This window comes from Takifugu rubripes, chromosome 11 (assembly GCF_901000725.2).
Source record: "Takifugu rubripes chromosome 11, fTakRub1.2, whole genome shotgun sequence".
NCBI classification, from domain to species: domain Eukaryota; kingdom Metazoa; phylum Chordata; class Actinopteri; order Tetraodontiformes; family Tetraodontidae; genus Takifugu; species Takifugu rubripes.
The window spans coordinates 10,358,088-10,378,496 of record NC_042295.1 but is presented as its reverse complement, the minus strand read 5'-3'; the positions used below and the strand labels follow the sequence as shown (position 1 = coordinate 10,378,496).

General features: G+C 47.2%; 2 protein-coding genes and 1 long non-coding RNA gene across 5 annotated transcripts in view; 2 read left to right on the top strand and 1 right to left on the bottom strand.

The window, feature by feature from the left end:
- Positions 1–14,950, top strand: part of LOC101069145 (roundabout homolog 2) — a 29,688-nt gene extending 14,738 nt beyond the window's left edge. Inside the window, exons 7-26 of the mRNA XM_011608511.2 lie at positions 2,369–2,493; positions 3,829–4,000; positions 4,256–4,461; positions 6,320–6,401; positions 6,517–6,685; positions 7,605–7,771; positions 7,888–8,009; positions 8,089–8,305; positions 8,790–8,908; positions 9,405–9,579; positions 9,997–10,215; positions 10,565–10,607; positions 10,694–10,827; positions 10,898–11,185; positions 11,573–11,699; positions 12,449–12,777; positions 12,963–13,079; positions 13,486–13,665; positions 13,959–14,080; positions 14,418–14,950. Of these exons, the coding sequence (XP_011606813.2) occupies positions 2,369–2,493; positions 3,829–4,000; positions 4,256–4,461; positions 6,320–6,401; positions 6,517–6,685; positions 7,605–7,771; positions 7,888–8,009; positions 8,089–8,305; positions 8,790–8,908; positions 9,405–9,579; positions 9,997–10,215; positions 10,565–10,607; positions 10,694–10,827; positions 10,898–11,185; positions 11,573–11,699; positions 12,449–12,777; positions 12,963–13,079; positions 13,486–13,665; positions 13,959–14,080; positions 14,418–14,429 (3,125 nt within the window). The 3' untranslated portion in view covers positions 14,430–14,950. The remainder of the gene's footprint in view (positions 1–2,368; positions 2,494–3,828; positions 4,001–4,255; positions 4,462–6,319; positions 6,402–6,516; positions 6,686–7,604; positions 7,772–7,887; positions 8,010–8,088; positions 8,306–8,789; positions 8,909–9,404; positions 9,580–9,996; positions 10,216–10,564; positions 10,608–10,693; positions 10,828–10,897; positions 11,186–11,572; positions 11,700–12,448; positions 12,778–12,962; positions 13,080–13,485; positions 13,666–13,958; positions 14,081–14,417) is intronic.
- A 2,025-nt stretch (positions 14,951–16,975) lies between these two features.
- Positions 16,976–18,606, top strand: LOC101068011 (lens fiber membrane intrinsic protein-like). Its single transcript, XM_003968495.3, has 5 exons — positions 16,976–17,192; positions 17,637–17,812; positions 17,915–18,064; positions 18,141–18,275; positions 18,355–18,606. Exons 2-5 carry the CDS (start codon positions 17,638–17,640, stop codon positions 18,414–18,416), a joined length of 522 nt encoding a protein of 173 aa, XP_003968544.1. The 5' UTR covers positions 16,976–17,192; position 17,637; the 3' UTR covers positions 18,417–18,606.
- A 1-nt stretch (position 18,607) lies between these two features.
- Positions 18,608–19,947, bottom strand: LOC101069374 (uncharacterized). 3 transcript variants are annotated; one of them, XR_964905.2, is made up of 4 exons: positions 19,560–19,947; positions 19,272–19,429; positions 18,978–19,083; positions 18,608–18,914 (listed from the first exon to the last, which is right to left on the bottom strand). It is a non-coding gene; the product is annotated as an uncharacterized lncRNA (long non-coding RNA). The 3 variants fall into 3 exon arrangements; XR_964904.2 differs by having other exon boundaries at positions 19,005–19,083; positions 19,560–19,946; XR_964903.2 differs by having other exon boundaries at positions 19,013–19,083; positions 19,560–19,945.
- Positions 19,948–20,409: the final 462 nt, after the last annotated feature.

Sequence of the window (20,409 nt, the reverse complement as noted above, 5' to 3'; positions counted from 1 at the left end):
GGAGCTTATGCTAAACCGTATGGATTACGCCATTTGACAGATGTTTGGTAGATGTGTGCTTTAACTCACTGGCAGACAGCAATCACAGCTTTCCATCAGGCTCATTCTCTCTCTCTCTCTCTCTCTCTCTCTCTCTCTGTAACTTTTCTCCTCCCTCCCTCCCTCCCTCTGTGCCTTTTTTCCCGCTCCATCCCCAGGTTAAAAAAGTCTCACAGGCGGCTCAAAGCGCTAATGCTTTTATCAGTGTAAATGAAATCCGTCCAAGCAGTGTTTTATTCACTCTCCTTCTTTCTTCTGCCGCTGACGCGTTTTTTTTTCATGCTCTCACGGGTTCGGTTTAATGGTTCTTTGTTTCGTCCGTCTCATTAATTTTCCGTCTCCCTCCATTATATTTCAAACACGATCTTCTCGGGGCCCGTTGCGTGTCATTTTTCTCATTAAAAACAGAATCTGGTCCGGGATAATTTAGTTAGCGCTCCTCTCTTTTAATGCTATTTAAATCAAAATGATTGCCGCGGTGTAACAAGTCCCGCCATAAGACGCCGTCTTGGGCCTGTTGCTCCGCTCTGACATTGTGCAGCCGCTTCACGCACATGGATTAGGGACTTGGAACCACCCAACATCTGCTGCACAGCAAGGACCCTTCCTCCTCGAAGGGTTTTTAATCAGAACTTATCAGTGGTCTTGCGTGCATAGGAAAAATAACGACTTGAGTACATTTCATGTAAAACAGTTTGCATTTGTTTCCTGTGAGGTGACCTAACAGGCGACTGTTTTAGTGAGATGTTGATGATTTATGGATGGGAATGAGATAAATATTGAATTTAAAAGTGCAGTCACAGGCCCAACGATGAGATCAGCGTGGGTGGAAATGTTGCCTCTGAGCAGCTTTGAGGGACCAGTTTGAGATCTTGGACTGTTTACTGAATATGGGCTGCAGAATATTTGATAAGTAATGGGAAATGTGCAGTTAATGGTGTGAGGTCGCGCGACCCGTCGAGGGTTTATCCGCCGGGTACGCACATAGGGATTCTTTTTGTTGTTTTTATTGTCGGCGGCTGTCCCCACACACAATATTTGGACTTAAATATTGACACCCCTCGCCGTTTTTGGAGACGATGATCGTGACAAATGCACTCACACACTTCAGATCAGAAAGGGTAACGTTATAAGACACAAGACGTTTGAGCGTTTGCCGTCCTTCGTCGGGATGGCGGAGAATCAGGGAAAAAAACAGCCCAATTATTGTTATGTGTGTTTAAGTCAACCTGTTCAGGACTGATGGGTGGATTATGGTTCCCACTGGAACAATTGTCTCTTAATCTGTAACTTCTGCTGCTTCTGACCTGTTAACTCGTGATGATAATGTCATCCCTGCAGCAGGACTCTTGGATTAACACAATTAAACTGATCTGCTTTAAGAGACAGAAAATTCAGGAACACCAACCTCAAACATCCTTATTTCAACTTTACTATTTCTGGTGAGAAAATCCAGATCCATCCAGTAGCTGAGTCCTTTTTGTGTGTATTGAGGTTAATTCATTACTGCCTGTGTGCCTTCCCTGATTTGAAGGGAAGATGAGACTCGGCTTAAGGAGCACGAGCCAATTATGCAAAAAAAAAAACAGATGTTGAAAGCAGCAGTAGAGGAAATCTGACCCAAGATGGGACAACTAAGGGGTCCTCGAAATGGGCCCGATGGTACCGCTGCAGCCGCGCGCGCGTGTGTGTGGGTGTGTGTGTGTGTGTGTTGTGGGGGGGGATGGTTTTCCGCCTTCATGAGCCAGTGGTATCCCACAAAGTATCCCCTGCCGGTGGTGTGTGAGCGAGTGTGAATACACACAAACATGTAAAGTGCTTAAAGTGTGTGAAGTGTCCAAAAGGTGTGAGAAATGCGGCCTATTCAACATTCATTTTTTAAAGAAAGGAGCCCCTGCACGACGCCACTGAGACTTTCTCTTTCATGTGGCTTTGATTTGGACAAAGTAACTGTGATGGTCAAGAACTGAACTTTTCATCAAGAGAACCTCTAAAGGTTTATTCTCACCCTGACAGAGAAATCTGCAGTGGGGGTGTAAATATTTCACAATATTTCTGAAAATTTAAAGGAAATATGAAAAAGATCAAAGGACCCCTGACTTTTTTTTTTGCCTCAGGTCATTTCTCTTAAAAAAACAGAAACATCACCATAACATTCATGTGTATTTTTTTTTAAACCACTGCTTTCACCATATATTTGTACTATTACGTAATAAAAGGGACTAGAGAACAAAGCAAAAGTGCGCAGACTTCAAAGCCAGCAGTTCTGACAGTTGTCGGCAGCGCATCCTCGCATCTGTATTCATGCTCCGTGCTTTTCCGCTTCCAGTTCCACCTCAGATTGCCACCAAGCCCCGGGATCAGATTGCCACCCAGGGGAGAAGTGTCACCTTCGAATGTGGCACCACCGGAAACCCCCCACCTGCCATCTTCTGGCAGAAAGAGGGCAGCCAGGTAGGCAACAGCAGCTGTCAAGAGCTGCATTATGCTAACGCTAACGCTGGTGTGCAGCAAGCCTATAGTCAAAACAATGGTCACAAATTATCCTCAGGAGAAGAAAAATGAACATGTGATTGTTTCTTACATCTCACTCACATTGTAGAATTTTCACACTTTTTTCCTTCCGCGATTGAAAACGGCCCCACGTTCCTGTGAATTGTTAATCATAACACCTTTTTTTGTGTGGCGTGCCCACACTCCCCGCTCTAAAAGACACTTTTCTCCCAACAAAAGCGGTGAAGAATGAGCTGAGCTGCGGCATTTGGAAGGAGAAATATATTGAGATGTAAAGAAGAGGAACGGGGCGGCAGGAAGTACAGCAGGTGTGGGAGCAGCTTCTTCAGGGCAAACCTGAAGACAAGTGCTGGCCTCTTTCCACACCGTACCCGAAATACACTGTTGCTGAAATCGCTAACTTGGAGGAGCAACTTTTAGAGGCTTGTCAGAGGGCAAAAGGAAGTTTGGCTCCATATTTTTGCCTGGAAGGATGGCTGAGGCTGTTTGGAGCTTTTTTTTTTTTTTTTGCTGCATTTGGGGGATTACGTGTAGCCTTATAACCTTGGTCTCTCCACTGAAGTCTAAGCCTCTTAGGGGAATGAAATGGATGGATGGATAGATTGATGTGAAACCCTCCCCCTCCCCTTTTCACATCCATCTCCCTTTCAGAAAAACAGAATTGGACAGCTATAAAAACATCTGTTAGCGGAGAAAACGTCGCGCAAATTCCAAAGTAGCCCATCGATTTCAGTTTGACCTGCGAGCCAAATTAAGTGAGTGATGGCAAAAATGGACCATAAATGATCTTTGAATTTTTATAGAGCATTTAAGAATAGACAAACCTTTGAATGGTAAAAAAAAGAAGGGGGGTCTTACTAGCTTAGCTGCTTACTGCTGCCAGTTATTGTCATTTTTAGACACTTCGATGTCGTTACAGACCAAACAGAAGTCTTAGATTAGCATCTGAAAACCAGGATTAAATTGTGTTTATTTTATTCAGAAATGTGAATCTGTTTTTCTGGCAGATGCAGGAAGCAAAACATCTAAGAGAAAGTAATCTGCCTTCAGGGGGCACCAGTGAGTTCTGCCACGCTCCCGGGTGCTGACATACCTTCCCATCTTCTTTGAGTGTTAAATCCCCCCCCAAACAGTTCCTGTCATTGACCTTAAAATGAGCATTATGAGATGCCAATTTAGTTCCAAACAGTACGGCTGCAGCTCCATCCATCTAAAGTCGCCTGTCTTTCTTCAGCACCTCTAATAAACTGTGTCCTCTCCTGTCCTCTTGTTTAGATGTTGCTGTTCCCCGGACAGCCGCCATCTCAGTCAGGTCGATACTCCGTCTCTATGAGCGGTGACTTGACCATCACCGACGTTCACCCCGAAGATTCCGGCTTCTACATCTGCCAGGCCATCAGTGTAGCGGGGAGCGTGATGTCCAAGGTGCTCCTGGATGTAGAAGGAGGTGCGGATTTGGTTCCTACAGTTTTTCAGGCAGGATGCCTGTGTGTGTGTATGTGTGTGTGTGTGTGTGGGGGGGGGGGTGTTATGCAATAAAAATCAGTTAAATGAAAGAGCCGTGAAGGGGCTCTCTGCTCGGTGAGCTATGAATTTTAGCCTTTATATTACCGGAGTTAACCTAGTTTATGGTCTTTTTTTAAAGTCGACTTTCCCCCCTTTGCATCCTCACATAAATTCCACCCTCCTCCCCAACTTGTAGGGCCTTCGAATCGCGTCCCGCCCATCATTCGCCAAGGCCCGGCAAATCAGACCGCGTCCCCGGGTGCAACGGTGCAGCTGCACTGCCGCGCTATAGGAGGCCCCGCGGTCCAGATTTCATGGGAGAAGGATGGAGAGGGACTACAGGGAAACGAGGCTCGGCTGATCTTGATGGAGAACGGCACTCTGCAAATCACAGACACAAAGGTAGTGTATATGCTATGCACTGAGCACCAAAAGACTTATTCTACCAGCAATGTGAGGACATATTTATGAAGTTGGGCCATTTTGGCCAGAAACTGTAAAGGCTAAGATGTGATTTTAGGGTTGAGGCTAGCATTGGTGTTAAGGTTTGGGTTAGGGGTTAGTTTGGATGATTAGAGATGAGGTAGGGAGCTGGATAATGTTTAATGTGTGTGAATGTCCCCAGAAATACAGAAATGTGAGGAGGTGTGTGTGAAAAGAGGTATGAGTTGCATTAAGTGGGTGCTATTTATCAGAAAGGGCATGAAAAGGAGCTTTGAAATGATTCTGTTCTCCAGCTGATGGAAAACTGCACAGAACCGCGTAAACATGGCTCTCTGCCCTCTGACCTGTTTTCACACTTTCTCTGAAGCCCATCTGGCAACCCTTGCTTTCCCCGCCATTACAAAGTCAGTTCCGGTTTGTGGAATTAAAAGAGAGTTTCAAAGAGCGATCTCTCTACGGCGGCGCCTATCTTTGCAGCACAATTACGTGCCCATGCAGTGTGTAATTGTAATGTTAATGAAGGCGCTTGTTTGCAAATGCTAATGTCTTCCGCTCTCACCGAAGCTCCACCGGTCTCCCCTCTGTGCCGTAACCCCACCTGGAGGTCAGTCGGTGCCCGTCGGACGTCTCGGAAGCGGCATCACTTCCATTAATTGCCCGGCGATAGATGATTAATCATCAAACTGGCCTTTAATTAAGCCTCTTTCCCGGACTGGGCTGAGTGCTCTGCTGCCTCATCCACTTTTTTTTCTTTCTTCTCCGGCTCTGGTGCTCAGTAAACTTGGAGAATTAACTCTTGGTCCACTGCACCTCCGAGGCAGGGGAAATCTGCCATGCCAATGTGCTCAATGGAACAGAAGAGATGCATTAGTGTGGCATCCAGGGTGGGGGTGGGGGGGGGGGGGGGGGGTTGGGTGACAAGGGAAAAAAACGAAATGGAGAAAATGGAGATGACGACTGAAGTACTAAAAATATTTACCCTGCCGGTGCCCTCCCCCCGCCATCAATATTTCACGGTAAGTTGATGTCATGTGACGAAGTTCACCTGCACCACACGCTGAGCTGTCTGTCAGCCAGAGGTCAATACTGCGGCGGATGATCTCATAATGGCGGCTCCCGCACGCTGGCTTTCAGCCCGGACTGAGTGTGTGTGTGTGTGTGTGTGTGTGTTTGTGTGTTTGTGTGTGGGGTGGGGGGGTGGTCAGCCAGGCACGCGAGCATGCACACCATCAACGGGGGAAGCAAGTACAAGAGAGCGCGGGCAACAGAGGGAGCGCAATTACGCTAATACTAATAAAAAATGCATTGTTTTTCAGAACTTACTGTTCTTTTGTTTCCCCCCAGCTTGGTTTATTCCTGTCATCCTCATTATAGCTTTTTTCAGGGAGAAATCACTAAACATCGCACAAGTTAAAGACTAATTATCTCGCTGTATTTCCCTCTGGAGCCGAAGAAGTATGGGAGCGGAAATGAGAGATCATGTTGATCAGGGGGCCACAAACACGACCCTTAACCAGTGATCTGATTTGGGAATAACTTTATAACCCAAGTTTTCCTCAAAGAAGCAACTTTCCAAGTTCAAGTCAGTAATTTAGGTTTTTAGTGAAGTTGTATTAAGGCTATTTTAAATATTAAAGGAGAGCTGTTTCACACATCTCTAACTTGGTTTGCTTGTGAACATAAATCAGTTTTCACGTTGTCACCTAAATCGATCCGTCAGAAGTGAAAGATGGCTGCTGGGATGTCCTGCAGCCCATCCCATAACTCCGGAATTATTATCCATTCGGCCCATTAATGCGTCTCTTCTGTCCGACAGGAAGCCGATGCGGGGATGTACACGTGCGTCGCCTCCAGCGCCTCGGGGGAGTCGAGCTGGAGCGGGAGGCTGACTGTCAGAGGTACCCGCGGCGCTCCGTTCTTCCCGCTAACGTCGCACCTCTGCGCTCCACAACCCACACCTGGTGTCCCTCAGCATCTAAAGTTTAACCATGAGTTTCCATGTTTGTGTGCCAGAATATGGAGGTTCTCCATCGTCCAGAGCTTCCGAGTTCATCCAGCTTCCCGGGCCTCCTCAGAAACCGGTCATGACCGAGGTGACCAAAAGCACGGTCACCCTCACCTGGCAGTCCAACCCCCACGAAGGTGGCGCTGCCGTTACCTCCTACATCATCGAGGCTTTTAGGTAAGCACTGTGCTTCCGTTCGGGGAACCACTAGTTAGGCTTAAACCCACGATGGCTGTGGCGCCCCTTGTGGTGGGATTTTTCTTGACATGCAGAAGCATTCCAGCTATTTCCAGAAAACCACGTCGTCCTCGTTAAACTCTCGGAGTCTTCAGTGCCGAGTTCTAACGACCAACCGGGGGCTTGAAGAAGAGTGGAGACGATTACTGCGGCGGTCAGCTTGGCTGCTCTGTCCTGTCCCGGGGGCATTGATGGTGGCGGTGGGGCTGACAGGGAGGGACAAGGCATCAGAGGTGTGGGGGGAGGGGAATGTGACTCTAAACTCACCAAAACTCCGTGACACGGAGAGCCGAGGAGGATCGTCTTCCCAATATTTGCTTTCACACCTGGAAAGACTCAAATAATGCCTTGACAAGAAAAATCCTAAATCCCATAATAATAACACCCCCTTCTTCTCCTCATCTAGTGAGACAGAAATGTTCCACACCGAGCCCCATTAATCAGGAAAAAAAATTCCCTTTGAATGTCAAGTTTGCTCTTCCTGCAGAGGAGAAAGATGGCAGGGGAGAAGTCACCGAAATAAATGTCGTGCCCTCTCTGTGGTAATTACAGTCATTTTCTCCTCCATAAATGTTAAATTGGACCCGGGCTGTCGCTCCAGTTGCCTCGCTGGATCCGTTTGGGAGCGGTTTTTCCAAACATCCAGTTGGATGCAGAAAAACAGCTCATATTTTGTCTGATTTGTCCTTCATTGGGAGCCATTCAAAGCACGATGATGGACGTCGATTTGAACTAAACACAGAATAAACGAGTAGATCTTAATTAGAGAGTTTGAAACGCTCCAGATCTGCACACAAACAAACTCGCCATCGGTTTGCTGAGGACATGTTTGTTTTCCGTGTTTGTTTCTGAAAAACAGCCAATCGGTGGGCAGCTCCTGGCAGACGGTGGCCGACCACGTGAGGCAAGAGAGGCACACGGTGGTGGGGCTTTACCCCAACACCGTTTACCTCTTCATCGTCCGAGCCGTCAACTCCTACGGCCTCAGCGACCCCAGCCCCATCTCTGAGCCCGTCAGGACCCAAGGTGAGCGCCTCCGGCGCTTAAGATCAAAGAAAGGCCTTTTTTCCTTTGATATTTGTGCTTTAAATCTGGATTCTGGCATCTTTTTTCCCCTCCATTCTATGGCTCGGTTGTTTCAGACGGCACTCCTTTGGGGGAGGGTGTGGACCACAGGCAGGTACAGAGAGAGCTGGGGGACGTGTCCGTCTACCTGCAGAAGCCTGTGATCCTGTCCCCCACCAGTGCCAGGCTCTCTTGGACGGTGAGTGGATCTTCAAACGCCGTCTCATCCGTCGCGCCGAGGGAAAACGCTAAAGCAGATCCGCTCTTGCTTTTTCCAGGCGGCCCATCTGTCGCGTTACGTTCAGGGCTACCGCGTCTTTTACCGCACCATCGGCAGCTCCTGGATGGTCCAGGACGTGGAAGCAGCCTCTGACCACAGCGTCATCCTGACAGACCTGCAGAGCGCCACAGAATACGAGGTCAAGATACGCCCTTACTTTAACGAGCTACAAGGTCACGACAGCCTCATGGTTCTGCTGCAGACACCTGACGAGGGTGAGAAATCCATTTCCAAGCCTGCCATCATTGTTCGTAGGTTGGTTAGCCACTTAGCTTAGCACGAACAACAGAAACCTTCCCAAAGTGTCAGAAAGCCCATTAAAAAAATTGCTTTATTTCATAATTGTTTCTTGCTGTTTTAAGGCCAAATTTAAATGGATTTAGATAAGCCACAAACAGTTTTTAGAGAATATTAAATTTTTAAATGAGTAATTCTTTTATTCAAATTCAAAATAATAAAAAAAAGTGGCCCTGGCCCAACTTTACTTTTTCCAACTTTGAGATAACTGATTGGACTGGATTCCAAGCTTTGAGCCCTTATTTCAAAGGCGTTCACATTTCGCTGGTGTCATTTTACAAAGCGGCTCAAATTAATGGGGAAATTATCCGGAAATGACCTGCAAAGTCCTGCTCCATTGCAACTTTAATGGGCAATCTCATTTCTTTTTCCTGTCTGGCCTCTCCCCCTCCCCACCTCCAGTTTTCAGCGCCCCCCCGCGCTCCGTGTCGGTGGTCCAGCTGACCAACAGCTCCACCGTCAGCGTGTCCTGGGAGCCTCCGCCCCAGAGCGCCCAGATCGGCCTCATACTGGAGTACAAGGTGAGACCAGCGATGCTCGGGATGGATCTGAGGGTGGCGAGCCAAAAAAAGGAAAAATAAGAACAGGCTGTTCTGGCAGTCTGGGGGGGCTGTACCGGTTCCAACTTTCTTGTTGATACACTAATGAAAAACACAGATTTTAATGACCAATTAGGGATTAGTCATCGCCTCGTATCTGCTGCCGCCAGTACATGTGCGAGAAAAGAGTTGTTTTTGTCTCCACTGACTGTCCCTGTCATCTGTTGGTTCCATCAGAAACACCGAGTTCTGATTTCGTCCTGCACCCGAACACAACGCTGTTTATTAATCATGATGGGGGGGGGCACGGGAGAACACACGCAGGCCTATTTTTGAGATGTATTCTCCCTATTTTAGGGGAACGGTACCCAATGCAGCCAGAAGCAACGGTCTTGATCTCATCCCGCACCTCCTGGTGCCAGATAAAGATCTAAATGTGCCGTTGCGATGTTGAGCCGTCCCCTCCGTGTCTCCTCAGGTGTGGTGTCTGAGCGGCGGCGTGCAGCCGGAGGAGCAGATCAACCGGACCGTGGACGGAGCGGTCCTGTCCGTGCTGCTGACGGGCTTGCTGCCCGACACCTCTTACACCGTGACAGTGGCCGCCGTCACCGGCCTTGGCGTGGGCGCTCCGAGCCCCCCCATCAGCCTTCTGAGTGAGTGGATTAGATCACCCTTCAAGCCATACTTGGTCAGAGGGGAACCGATTAACTCTGAAGACACTGGAGTCGTTTTGATACACTAGCTTAGCATTGCGATGAAGCTTACGCCTAGAAATGACTAAAATGAGTAAAAAGAATATTCTTAAACATGCTAATTCATGCCTTTCAGGTACTAATTAGTACCTGTCAGGGCTATGCCAGGCTAAGCTAACAATCTGTTGGTGTGGGGGGGGTATTAGGAGCATGCCCACCTGGTCCTGCTCAAAGTTTCTCCCTCTTAGAAGCGACTTTTCCTTGCTACTTCCCAGGGGCCAGGCTCCGAGTCTCTTGAGACACTCTCGATCGTAACAGACGCTGTTTAAATAAAGATGAATTGAATCGAATCCCCTCGTCAAGCCTCTTTTCTTATAGCCGTGCCGGCAGACAGGACCCCTCCCTCTGGGAAGACGGGGGACGACCAGAGCATATCGGAGCAGATCGCAGGCGTCATCCGGCAGCCGGCCTTCATCGCGGGTCTGGGCGTGGCCGCCTGGATGGTGCTGATGGGCTTCAGCGGCTGGATGTACTGTCGGCACCACAGGAGGAAGCAGCTGGGACATTACACCACATCCTTCGCCTACACGCCGGCAGGTGAGCGGGAAAAGCCCCGACTTTCATCCGTCGGAGCCTTGTTAGCGTCGTGACAGGTGAAGCTTCCCCTCAGCACCTTTCAGGCTGACTGCTCATGAAATAAACCACCTGGCCCAGCGCGGCCCTGACAGATTTTATTGTTTTTATAGCTGGGTTCATAAACGTGGTGAATTTTTCCTGTAATATGAGAGAAAATAGTTCTTTTCTCTACTTGTTGAGACTGAGGCAAGTTTAACATCGCTGCCGTGCCGCATGAAGATGATGTCGTTTGTTGGTTCGGAAGCTGTTGATTCCTCCGACGCAACATGCTGTCACTCTTAATCCGTCTCCTCCGCGGTTCTCCTTCCAGTCGGGTTCGTGCACGGCGAAGGGTCCGGGATCATCAACGGAGGGTGAATAACGATCAGGATTTCAATATCTGTGTGTCACGTGTGGCGTCGGTGTGAACGCATCGCCTCTTTTTTTCGTTGTTTTGAAGGCCGGGCCTGTTGGGGTCCAATATGGGCAACTACCCGTGGCTGGCCGACTCCTGGCCCGCCCCAAACCTCCACAACAGCAAGGAGTCCATCAACTGCTGCTCCAGCAAACTCAACACCGACAGATATTACAACGGTGAGGGCGCAAACTGATGTTCCTCCCTCGTAAACGATGAGATGTCTAAAACGGCGTTTCGCTCCCCCAGCGTCCGGCGGCGCCGGCTACCCGTGCCACATGGAGAAGCGCAGCATGGCGTCCCACGACAGCCCCATCTACAGCACCATCAACACCACCGCCGAGGACGACCTGCTGACCTACTATGACACCTACTCCAGCGCCTCCTATAACCAGGGGCCGGACCCCTACAGCAGCAACCCAGTGCTGTCCGGCAGCAGCCTCGTTGGTCCGGACCAGGACGTGGACCACTGGACCATCCAGTCCGGCCAGTCTGACTCTGAATACGCCAAACTCCAGTACACCAAGAAGAGCAATGGTGAGCTTTTCAGGGCAACGCTAAGCTAAGCTAAGAAGGTGTGGGAAGGAATTCCGAGTAAACCTGCCCCGGTCCTGCTCAAGGTTCCTTCCTGTTCAAAGCGAGCTCTTTCATGACGCTGTTGTCAGGCTCTGGGTTTTCTCGGTGAATTTCCCGACAGATTTGTGACGCAATCTTCTCCACTGTCCTGCCTGAAAGCGATGGCGTGCGGTGGCTAAGTGCTCATTCTGTCTCAGAAATTCAAGGCAGCCTCAAGGTGCTCCTGCAAATGATTGTTCCCGGCTCCTTCAGGCGCTCCTAAAACAAGGCTGAGGGCATCCGTCACTTTCAGGGTCAGGTGTCTCACATCACCAGTCACCTGGTCTTTTTTTTTATTTATTTTTTTAGATAAACTGGTAAAGCAGAGGTCCACGGGGTCCTCGCCAAAGTCGGCTCCACTCACCTGGGTGGATGTTTTGTCGCTGCCTCTCTCTGCCAACCGAGACCCTCCGAAGAAAGACGAGAGGCAGCACAGGTGGGTCATAAACACACTTTATCAATAAATAAAATGATGGTATTATTATTTTGGTCAACTGTCAGGCAGAACCGGAGTGCAGTTCAGAGTCAGGGTAAGTTTTTGAATTAGCAGCTGCGGCATCTCCAGGCAGCGAGGGAACGCAGCTCCTGGGTTGCGGAGCGAGCGGCGTCTCCATTAACGCGCTCTGACAGACGAGAACGCAGACATAACGGAGGGCTGCCCCGACTGCGCCGCGTCTTCCTTAATGTCATTAGCAGCCATCTGACAGGCCAGATTAGCACGTAGCATTTTTCGGTGGCAGGTCCGTCATTAAAATAGCCCCGCCGGTGCTGAAGTGACAACAGGAATCGGGAGATCGTCCTCTCCCGCTCTACATCCATTCCCTTTACGCGATGATTTTCTTTCACCTGATGGATACACATCTGAAATCTGCAGCAGTTTTGTCAGATGTTTTTCCTTTAATGTCACCAGTTGATAAATCACTTTAGCAAAATGTGTCAACAGCGTTTGAATGGACTGACTTAAAATTAAATGCAGCCATCGACGTGCCCTGGAGATGGATTTGCAATAATGTGACGACCCCTAACTCGTCACTTGCGCTGCCCCCGGGGGCTGATATGATAAGTGCACGCCAAGCTAAGACGGGAACTATGATAAACAGTAACATTAGCATTTAGCTTAGAGTGCTGCTCCTGATTACCATACTGTACTTTTAGATGATTTTACTGTCCCCCCCTGCAATGCAGCCCTGAGGAAGAGGATGACAACTGGTGCCCCCCGCTGCCCGCCAGAACCTACCTGATGGATGCTTCCAGAGAGGAGCTCTCAGGTTTCTCCTCCAAATCAGACGAGCTGTGCTATGCAGCGACCCTGGTGTCTACCCCTCCGAGAGACCCTCACAAGAGCAGAGAGAGCTCCAGGCTGAACCACCTCGACCTCCTGGCCCGGCACCAGCCGGGCTCACACGTTTCCCAGTCCGACCCGGATCTGTTCGCCACCAAGAGCCAAGACGCCAGCGACGTTCACAAGATCCACCAATGGGCAGAGGACTTCACCAGGGAAGGCCTCAGCAAAGGTCAGCCGGAATTCTCTTCCACGTCTCCCGTCTTTAGAAGTGATTTTCCCCGAGAGGCAGCACACAAGCAGCCAGTGTCATGTGTGATTTAGTCACTCGCGTTACCTAACAGAGAGTCTTTGTGCGAGGGAATGGCGTTGAATCGGGGAGCGGCGAACCATGACGTCACTGTGCTGTGTTGTCAGGACAAACTCTGGCTTATGCCGGCGAGCAGAACCCCGCGGCCCAGGCGCACAGATCGAGGGGCAGGAAGAAAGCACCCAAGGAGGCTCAGCTCAGACGGGATCTTCACAGCCAAGAAGGTTCTGCATGAACTTTTTAGTTTAGTTTAGAGAAATGCAGAAGGGACGTGTTGTCACTTAAAAAGATGTTTTCAAGCATCTTGGCCACACCAGCGGAACGATTTTTGCTAGCACGGCTATATGTGCTGTTTTTATCTGAGAAATTAAACTTGATTTTCCTAATTTGGTCATTTTTTCAGGTTTTACACAGCGATTTATGTCATATTCGGTTCTTTTTCCCCAGAGGCAAAGAAAGATTCAAAGCAGATTCAGATGGCTGCACTGCTAACTGTTTAGCCCAATTACGTTCCAGTTTCTGTTAAGCTAAGAGTTTGTCAGTAGTATCTCAAAAACAAACCCACCACAGCAGTAAAGCCGTACATGCCAGCATTATCGTATTAATCCGTATCGTCACCGATTTTTGCAGAGCTCCCACCCCCGCCTGCCCCTCCGCCCGCCGATAACTCCCTGCACCTCTTGGCCGATGTTTTAAGCAGCAGCCGGGCGGAAAGCGATAGAAAAGAGGGCAGCGACTCTCCCACACTTCCCAGGAGAGACGCACATTTGTCTCCCCAGAGGAGAGGACCCGCTAAGTGGTCTTCACAGGGTAAATACAGGTTTCCTTCCTCCTCTTTTCCCAGCGATCGATGGCTAACGAGGACCCTCTGTCTCAAAAGTGTGCACTTACTGATGTTAACAGCTGGATTCTGCAGATATGTATAATCTTATTCATCAAAAAAATCCCCCTGCGATTAGAATATCACGACTGCCATTATCTGATATGAAGCCCCACTTACAGATGCAGAGGGTCTTTTTTTTTTAATCTGCTCCATTGCTGCAGGTTTAACCTATATAAATATTACTATCATTTAAGTGATCCCCCCCCCTCCTCATCTGCAGATGAAGCTATAATCCCATATGGACAGTCCAACTTCCTGCCAAAACTCCCGATGCCTGGTTACGGATCGCTGGGGGGGAAAGCGTGTCCAAGACGCTCCGTAGTCAGTCAGAGGAGGGATCAGGTATGTGTGGACTAACAGCCAGAACAGTTTTCTTAAAGCTATTTAGGATATTGGAATTATGATAAATCACCATGACCACCAAACTTGACATAACAAAATTTACGTACATGCGATATTAGTGGGGCCATTCACTGAGCGTTGCAGTTACATCCTGGCCACTAGGGGGCGATGGATAACGAGGATTCTCAGTATTTAGATGAATTAGATGAATTTAGAATTTTGAAATTACAGCAAGCAAACTGCAGATAAAACCGTGGAGGAGCCCTTCTGATCACCACATGATTCAATCCACATGGTTGCTAAAAAAAAAAGTAATTGTTTCCTGTTTTTGTTCCAGAATCTTATGTGAGCAGATGCCGGTCACATGGCCTCACATCCTCGTGTCTCCATCACCATTTCCTGTCTTTGCAAACCGTTGATCTGTTGCTATGGTACCCAACCAATAAATACATTTTAAAAAGTGAAGGAAAGCTTCCAGGCCGCCCATTTGCCAAGCCGTTTCTGCCGTCTGTTGAATTGATTTTAATATATTTTTCGGGGCCGATTTGCTTGGTTTTCTCCGTAAGTGTAGATATCTTTACAATTTTTACAATAGATGTGATAAGATGATATAAAATTGATTTGAGAATTTAAGTATTTTTAAGCAATGGGATAAAATGTTGTACAGCAGATTACTGAATGTATCTCCTGTTTACTCCTGATGAAACCACGTGTGTTGAATGAAAAGAGGACAATGTCATGTGTGTGTGTTGCGTGTGTGCATTTTATTGTGTTGCTGATGTTATCTGTCACCCTTGTGTGTCTGTTCTGTATTATCCCTGTAGCTAAGCCTGTGTGTTAGTGGCATTTTTAAAATAAACCTTTATTACAAAAGGCCTTTTGTGCTCGTGTTTATTACACAGAGGGAAGAAAATGGCTCAAACATGCATCAAACATAAAACGGGTATCAAGACATTGATTTGTACCTAATATCTCTGCAAGCCTTTCAAGCTTTGCTTCTACTGGTGTCAGTTGTTATACTGCTGGCATTTATGAGGAAATCATTTGTCGAGTTAATCATTCATAGATCACATCAGCTCCAGTTGTTTCAGTCCGAAATAAGTGAAAACACAGTCATAAAACTCGAAATTGAACTACAGTGGGCACTTACGCGACATCTAGTGGTAGGAATAAGAATAGCAGGAATGTAATTCTTGTGGACTTTTATATTGAGGTGATCAATCAATCAATCAATCAATCAATCAATCAATCAATCAATCAATCAATCAATCAATCAATCTTTATGTAAATAGCGTATGTTACAATCAAAATGATCTAAACTATGTGTTACATCTATGTGTGATTCAGTTTTGATAATAATGCCACAGGGATGTGGCATAAACATCCAGGTTATACAGCTAATTCGACTGTGTTTAGCTGCTGAATTAGGTGTATTCTACGCACAAAGGTCCACCCCCTTCTACATTTAACAAACTGAAAAATGTTCACCTTCAGTAGATGGATGTGAAAAGTGTTTCTATTCAAACCTGCACATTCAGCTCTTCACACGGGGAAGGTCAAACATTCACCTGAGTGGGCAATCAACATTCTAACACTGTCGAGTGGAGGGACTTGAAAATCAGCATGATGTGATTGAGTAGAAGATAAAAAAAGGAAAAGCTCAGCTTTATATAACCTCATTTGAAGTGTCTGAGCTGTTAAATCTGAGACGACAACATATAATCCATTCATTTAGGCATATAAAATATGTAGGGGGGGGAAATAGCAGAGAAATGGTAAATCATTGTTAGAATCACATCTCTGTCTGAATCAGTCACGACTAAAAGGGAAATCAAGTAAGGTGAAATGACTGTACAGGTTTGCAGATTGGATTATATTTTACTAATTAAGACAGAATTATTAATGATAGCTCATTAAATTAAATTACCTCAAAATGACTCTTCAGCAGGACGGAGTAAAATACGACACCTAGTGTACAAATGTGAGAATGCATCATCTGCTGGCAGGAAAGATTTAAAAATTATTTGAATTAGAGATGATAGAGGATGTATGGTGATGATCAATGATCGAGCAGAATTTAAGAGTCTAATTCCTAAAACAATCCACATAATTTTTACCAGGATTGGAAAAATGCAACTATTCCCGTAGCAGTAAAAACCTGTACAATATTAGCAAATCACCCACTCAAAATGATTAATTTAACTTTCAAGATGACTGTATTTCTTTTGAGTGAAATAAGAAAAACCTTTTACAGCAACACGTCTTCATGCCTTTTATTCAACCAGTTCCAGCAATAAATGAGCCCCCCTCCCAAATTTAATCATTTCTGGTGCTGCTTTTGTTGGTGCAGCTTTTTTAAGAGAATCTGAACAAAGCGCAGCCGCCCACCTACGGACTCAACATTCTCTCGTCCTTGAGGTTCCTCCCTGTGGTTGTGTTGGAGTTCAGGAGCAGCATGTGTTTGGTTTTAATCCTGTTTCAGAATAAACCATCTGTGTTGTTCGTGAGAATAAAAGCCATGGCAACCATTGAGAAAACACAGTTACTGACATCATGAAGGACTCAAACACACTAAAATGAATGCTGGTGGACATTTTTTTTACATGTCAAATAGTAATAATGGATGAAATAAAATAGGCTGAATGATGTTGAAAGGCAGAATTGACATGGAATTTGTAGAAATGTTGGAAGGAATGTTGCTTTGCCTCTTAAGAGAGTGAACTTATTCATTTATCCCATTGCATTCACTATATTTTGAACTTTTTGCAGTTTTAAACCACCATTTCGTCCCTGCCGGGGCCCAGCGGTCCGCTCTGCTGCATTTTGAATTCAAATCCCTGCGTCATCAGTATTACTGAGATAATAAACAGTTTTGTACCTTCAGCAGATTCCCAAAAACACAAAACTCATCCTCTGCGATTGGCCGCGGCTCAGTGTGCCCCATTGTTCCATCGGCCCCCTTTGTTGGCTCAGTTTCCTGCTCGCAAACAAAACTTTCCTGCCACTCTGGGCAATATTGGGCTCTTGGATGCTTTGACAACCTGGGAAAAAAAACAAAACAAAAAACCCCAAAAACTGGAATCACTGACTTTTTCTGCGTGAAAAACTAAAGGTAAGTCATTATTATACGTTTTTGCAGGCTAAAACAGACAAATATCTGTTTTGTTATGGTTTTTACTGTCATATTTGAACTGGCCAAAATCAAAACCTTCCAGCAGCCTTAAATGGGGCCAGTCCCAGGTTCCTGGAGTCACATCAAAACCTGCTAAAGCTCTTAGAATGCAAACAAAAGTGAATTTTATTTGGATTTGGAGAGTATGCGTGAGCATCGTGACTGGACGTGTTAGCCGAGGCTGACGGCTGCAGCCTGCAGCTCTTAAGTCTTGCTGTCTAATAAATAAATCGGAATATATTTAGACTTTATATCATTCACGTGGCGTGCTCCTCCTGTTCAGAGGCAGCACCACGAGGCTCTAATTGGCACCGAGGGATCCAAAAGGGCCCGACCTGCTTTGTTTCATACGTGAGTTTTACCTTGTTCCCCTTATTTCCTCAGGATGTACAGCTTCATGGGAGGTGGGTTGTTCTGTGCAGGAGTAGGGAACATACTCCTCATTGTCTCTACGGCAACGGACTACTGGATGCAGTACCGCCACTCCAGCAATTACATGCACCAGGGCCTGTGGCGGTACTGCGTGCCTGGGAAATGCATGACACACACCGACAGCATCGGTAAGAGCCGCCAGTCGGTGACCTCCCGACCAACTCTGACCCTCTGACTGTTGTCTCCTGTGCCTTTCTGCCCCCCCCCCCTCCACACACACACACACACAGCCTACTGGGACGCCACCCGGGCCTTCATGATCCTCTCCCTCCTGGCTTGTTTCATCGGCATCATCATCGGCGTCATGGCCTTCATCCACTACTCCTCCTTCGACGGGTTTGACAAGACCTTCGCAGCCGGCATCCTCTTCTTCATTTCCTGTAAGCGCTCGAGGCAGAGACCCAGATAGGACGGCGTCCCCTCCTCTAACGCCGGTTGTTTGGTGCTGTGCTGCAGGTTTCTTCGTGCTGCTGGCCATGGCTGTGTACACGGGGGTGACGGTCAACTACTACGGCAAACGCTATGGCAGCTGGCGGTTCTCCTGGTCCTACATTATGGGCTGGGTGGCGGTGGTGCTCACTTTCTTCTCAGGTGGGAATTCTGCCACCGATGAACAAAAACAACCGTCTGACCCACTCTGATCACGGTGCTGGCGTTTATCCTCTTGCAGGTATCTTCTACATGTGTGCCTACAGGATGCACGAGTGCCCGAGAAACTCCAACTCCCGCTGACCTGCCGGAGACGCCAAAGGCGCCGTCGCCGCAGCCAGAAGATTGACGGCCAAGATCCGACTATCCAACTCTGATCATTTCTAACTGACCTAAATATTGACTACTAGGACAGTGATGTAATTCTGTGACACCAGTTTCAGGGCTTGGAGGTGTAAACTGTTGTGTGAATTGAAATAAAGAACAAGACAACATGTTTTCAGTCATTTTATTGAAAGAAGAAAACCGAATTGTGCTTTTGCAAAGATTCGTTGGTGTAACAGCGGCACCTTAAATTAACGGCCTCTGAGCCTGTGGCACCAACACTAAAGTGTTTTAATTGTCATGTCACCATGGGAGAAAGATGAATAAAGTGCTGAGGGTCTGCTCTTAATCCACCTCCTCGATGGTGGGGCCTGATGATGGCCCCGCCCCATCGGGCACCCCCTCGCCGGTCTTGATGGGGTTGCAAACCTTCTCCATCTCCTGCTGCCGATGCTGATATTCATCCCTTTCTGCAGCCTGAAAACAAACACACATGGAATTAAGAGTTGGATGTTTGGAAGCAATCCACCTGATTTGCACCTGATTTTTGTCCAACCAGCTGATGACCTCATTACATTTGTCCACCGCCTTCTGGTTTTTCTCCTTGCTGATCTTCCCGTCCAGCTTCTCTTCCTCCAGGGTGGACCTAATGTTGAAAGGTTAAGACTCCAAACTATTCTTCATGGCTTTCTTATCTCTCTGCTGGTCATCCTTAGCCTTGATACCTCTGCTTCATGGACCGTTCGCTCAATATCATCCTTGCTCAAGCGACCTCCGGGGTTTATTTCCAAATTAATTCACTATGAGATACAACAAACTTCTTGATTTTTCTACCTTTGTCATTGGTGAGGGTGATCTTGTTCTCATTCATGATGCCGTTGGCGTCGATATCAGAGCTGACTTCAATCTGAGGAACCCCTCGGGGTGCAGGAGCGCTCCCCGTCAACTCAAACTTCCCCGACAGATTGTTTTCTTTGGTCACCTTCAAACACCTGCGAACACAAGAAGCCACATTTTTGTTATTTTCATTCTAAATTTTTCAGTCCAACGTGCTGTCCTTCTTGAACTTGCTCTTGAACTCAGAAATGAAGTAGTTGATCCTCCGGCTGTCAAAGTCCTCACCTCCCAAATGTGTGTCACCTGCCGTGGACTCGACCTCGAAGATGCGTTCGATAGTCAAGATGGAGACATCAAACGTTCCCCCACCCAGCTCAAAGATTAGTTTCTTTCTGCCCCGACCTGCAAAGATTTAATTGACCATTTAGCCTCTGCGGGACACTTTTGTCCAGGCAATGTAGTGAAGGTTTGCTAAATGGACACGCGCTACAGGTGTCTTGCAGTCGGCTAATTGATGATCCAGAGAATGTTGAAGTCAGAAATTATCCCAGCATCCTTGGTGGCCTGACCCTGTGAGTCACTGAAGAAGGCGGGAACCATCACGACAGCATTTGTGACAGTCTGCGACGGGAAAAGCACTTCCTAAACAGTTGTTTAGGAAATGAGAAGCTCCTCAATGCATCAATAAAGGTTAAATAACTATTTGCCAGCTGATAGATAATTGCCCCTGCAGTAATTATCCAATAGGAGGCTCCTATCAGTCTCAGGTTGAATCAAAGTTCCTTTGATCATTTGAAAGAGCAAATGTCAAAGTTCTTCAATAAAGTCAAAGTTCAGAATTTTTGATTTTGTGTGTGCATGCATCCGCCCGAGTTCTCGTCTTCGTTTGTGTCGAGGAATGTGTTCAGGATGAAACCTAATTATGGGACCTGGTGAAAGTGAAGTCGGCAGAAAAAGGCAGCCAGGTTTGCAGCTGCAGAAGGAAGTCCACAATAAAGATTCCACGTTATCGTAATCCTCATTTCAAGAACCTGTGGAAGGGCAATCAGGCAGATGGGAATCAGGCAGGGAGCAAACAGAGACAAAGTTGGACAGAACACACAATTTATCGGGGCTGGGATGGAAAAGGACGGCT

Excerpts from the sequence above, each read along its gene's own strand:
- LOC101068011 (XM_003968495.3), top strand. The coding sequence starts at position 17,638 with ATGTACAGCTTCATGGGAGGTGGGTTGTTCTGTGCAGGAGTAGGGAAC. Across the intron at positions 17,813-17,914 it reads GACACACACCGACAGCATCG|CCTACTGGGACGCCACCCGG; the intron begins GTAAGAGCCGCC and ends ACACACACACAG. Across the intron at positions 18,276-18,354 it reads GGTGCTCACTTTCTTCTCAG|GTATCTTCTACATGTGTGCC; the intron begins GTGGGAATTCTG and ends ATCCTCTTGCAG.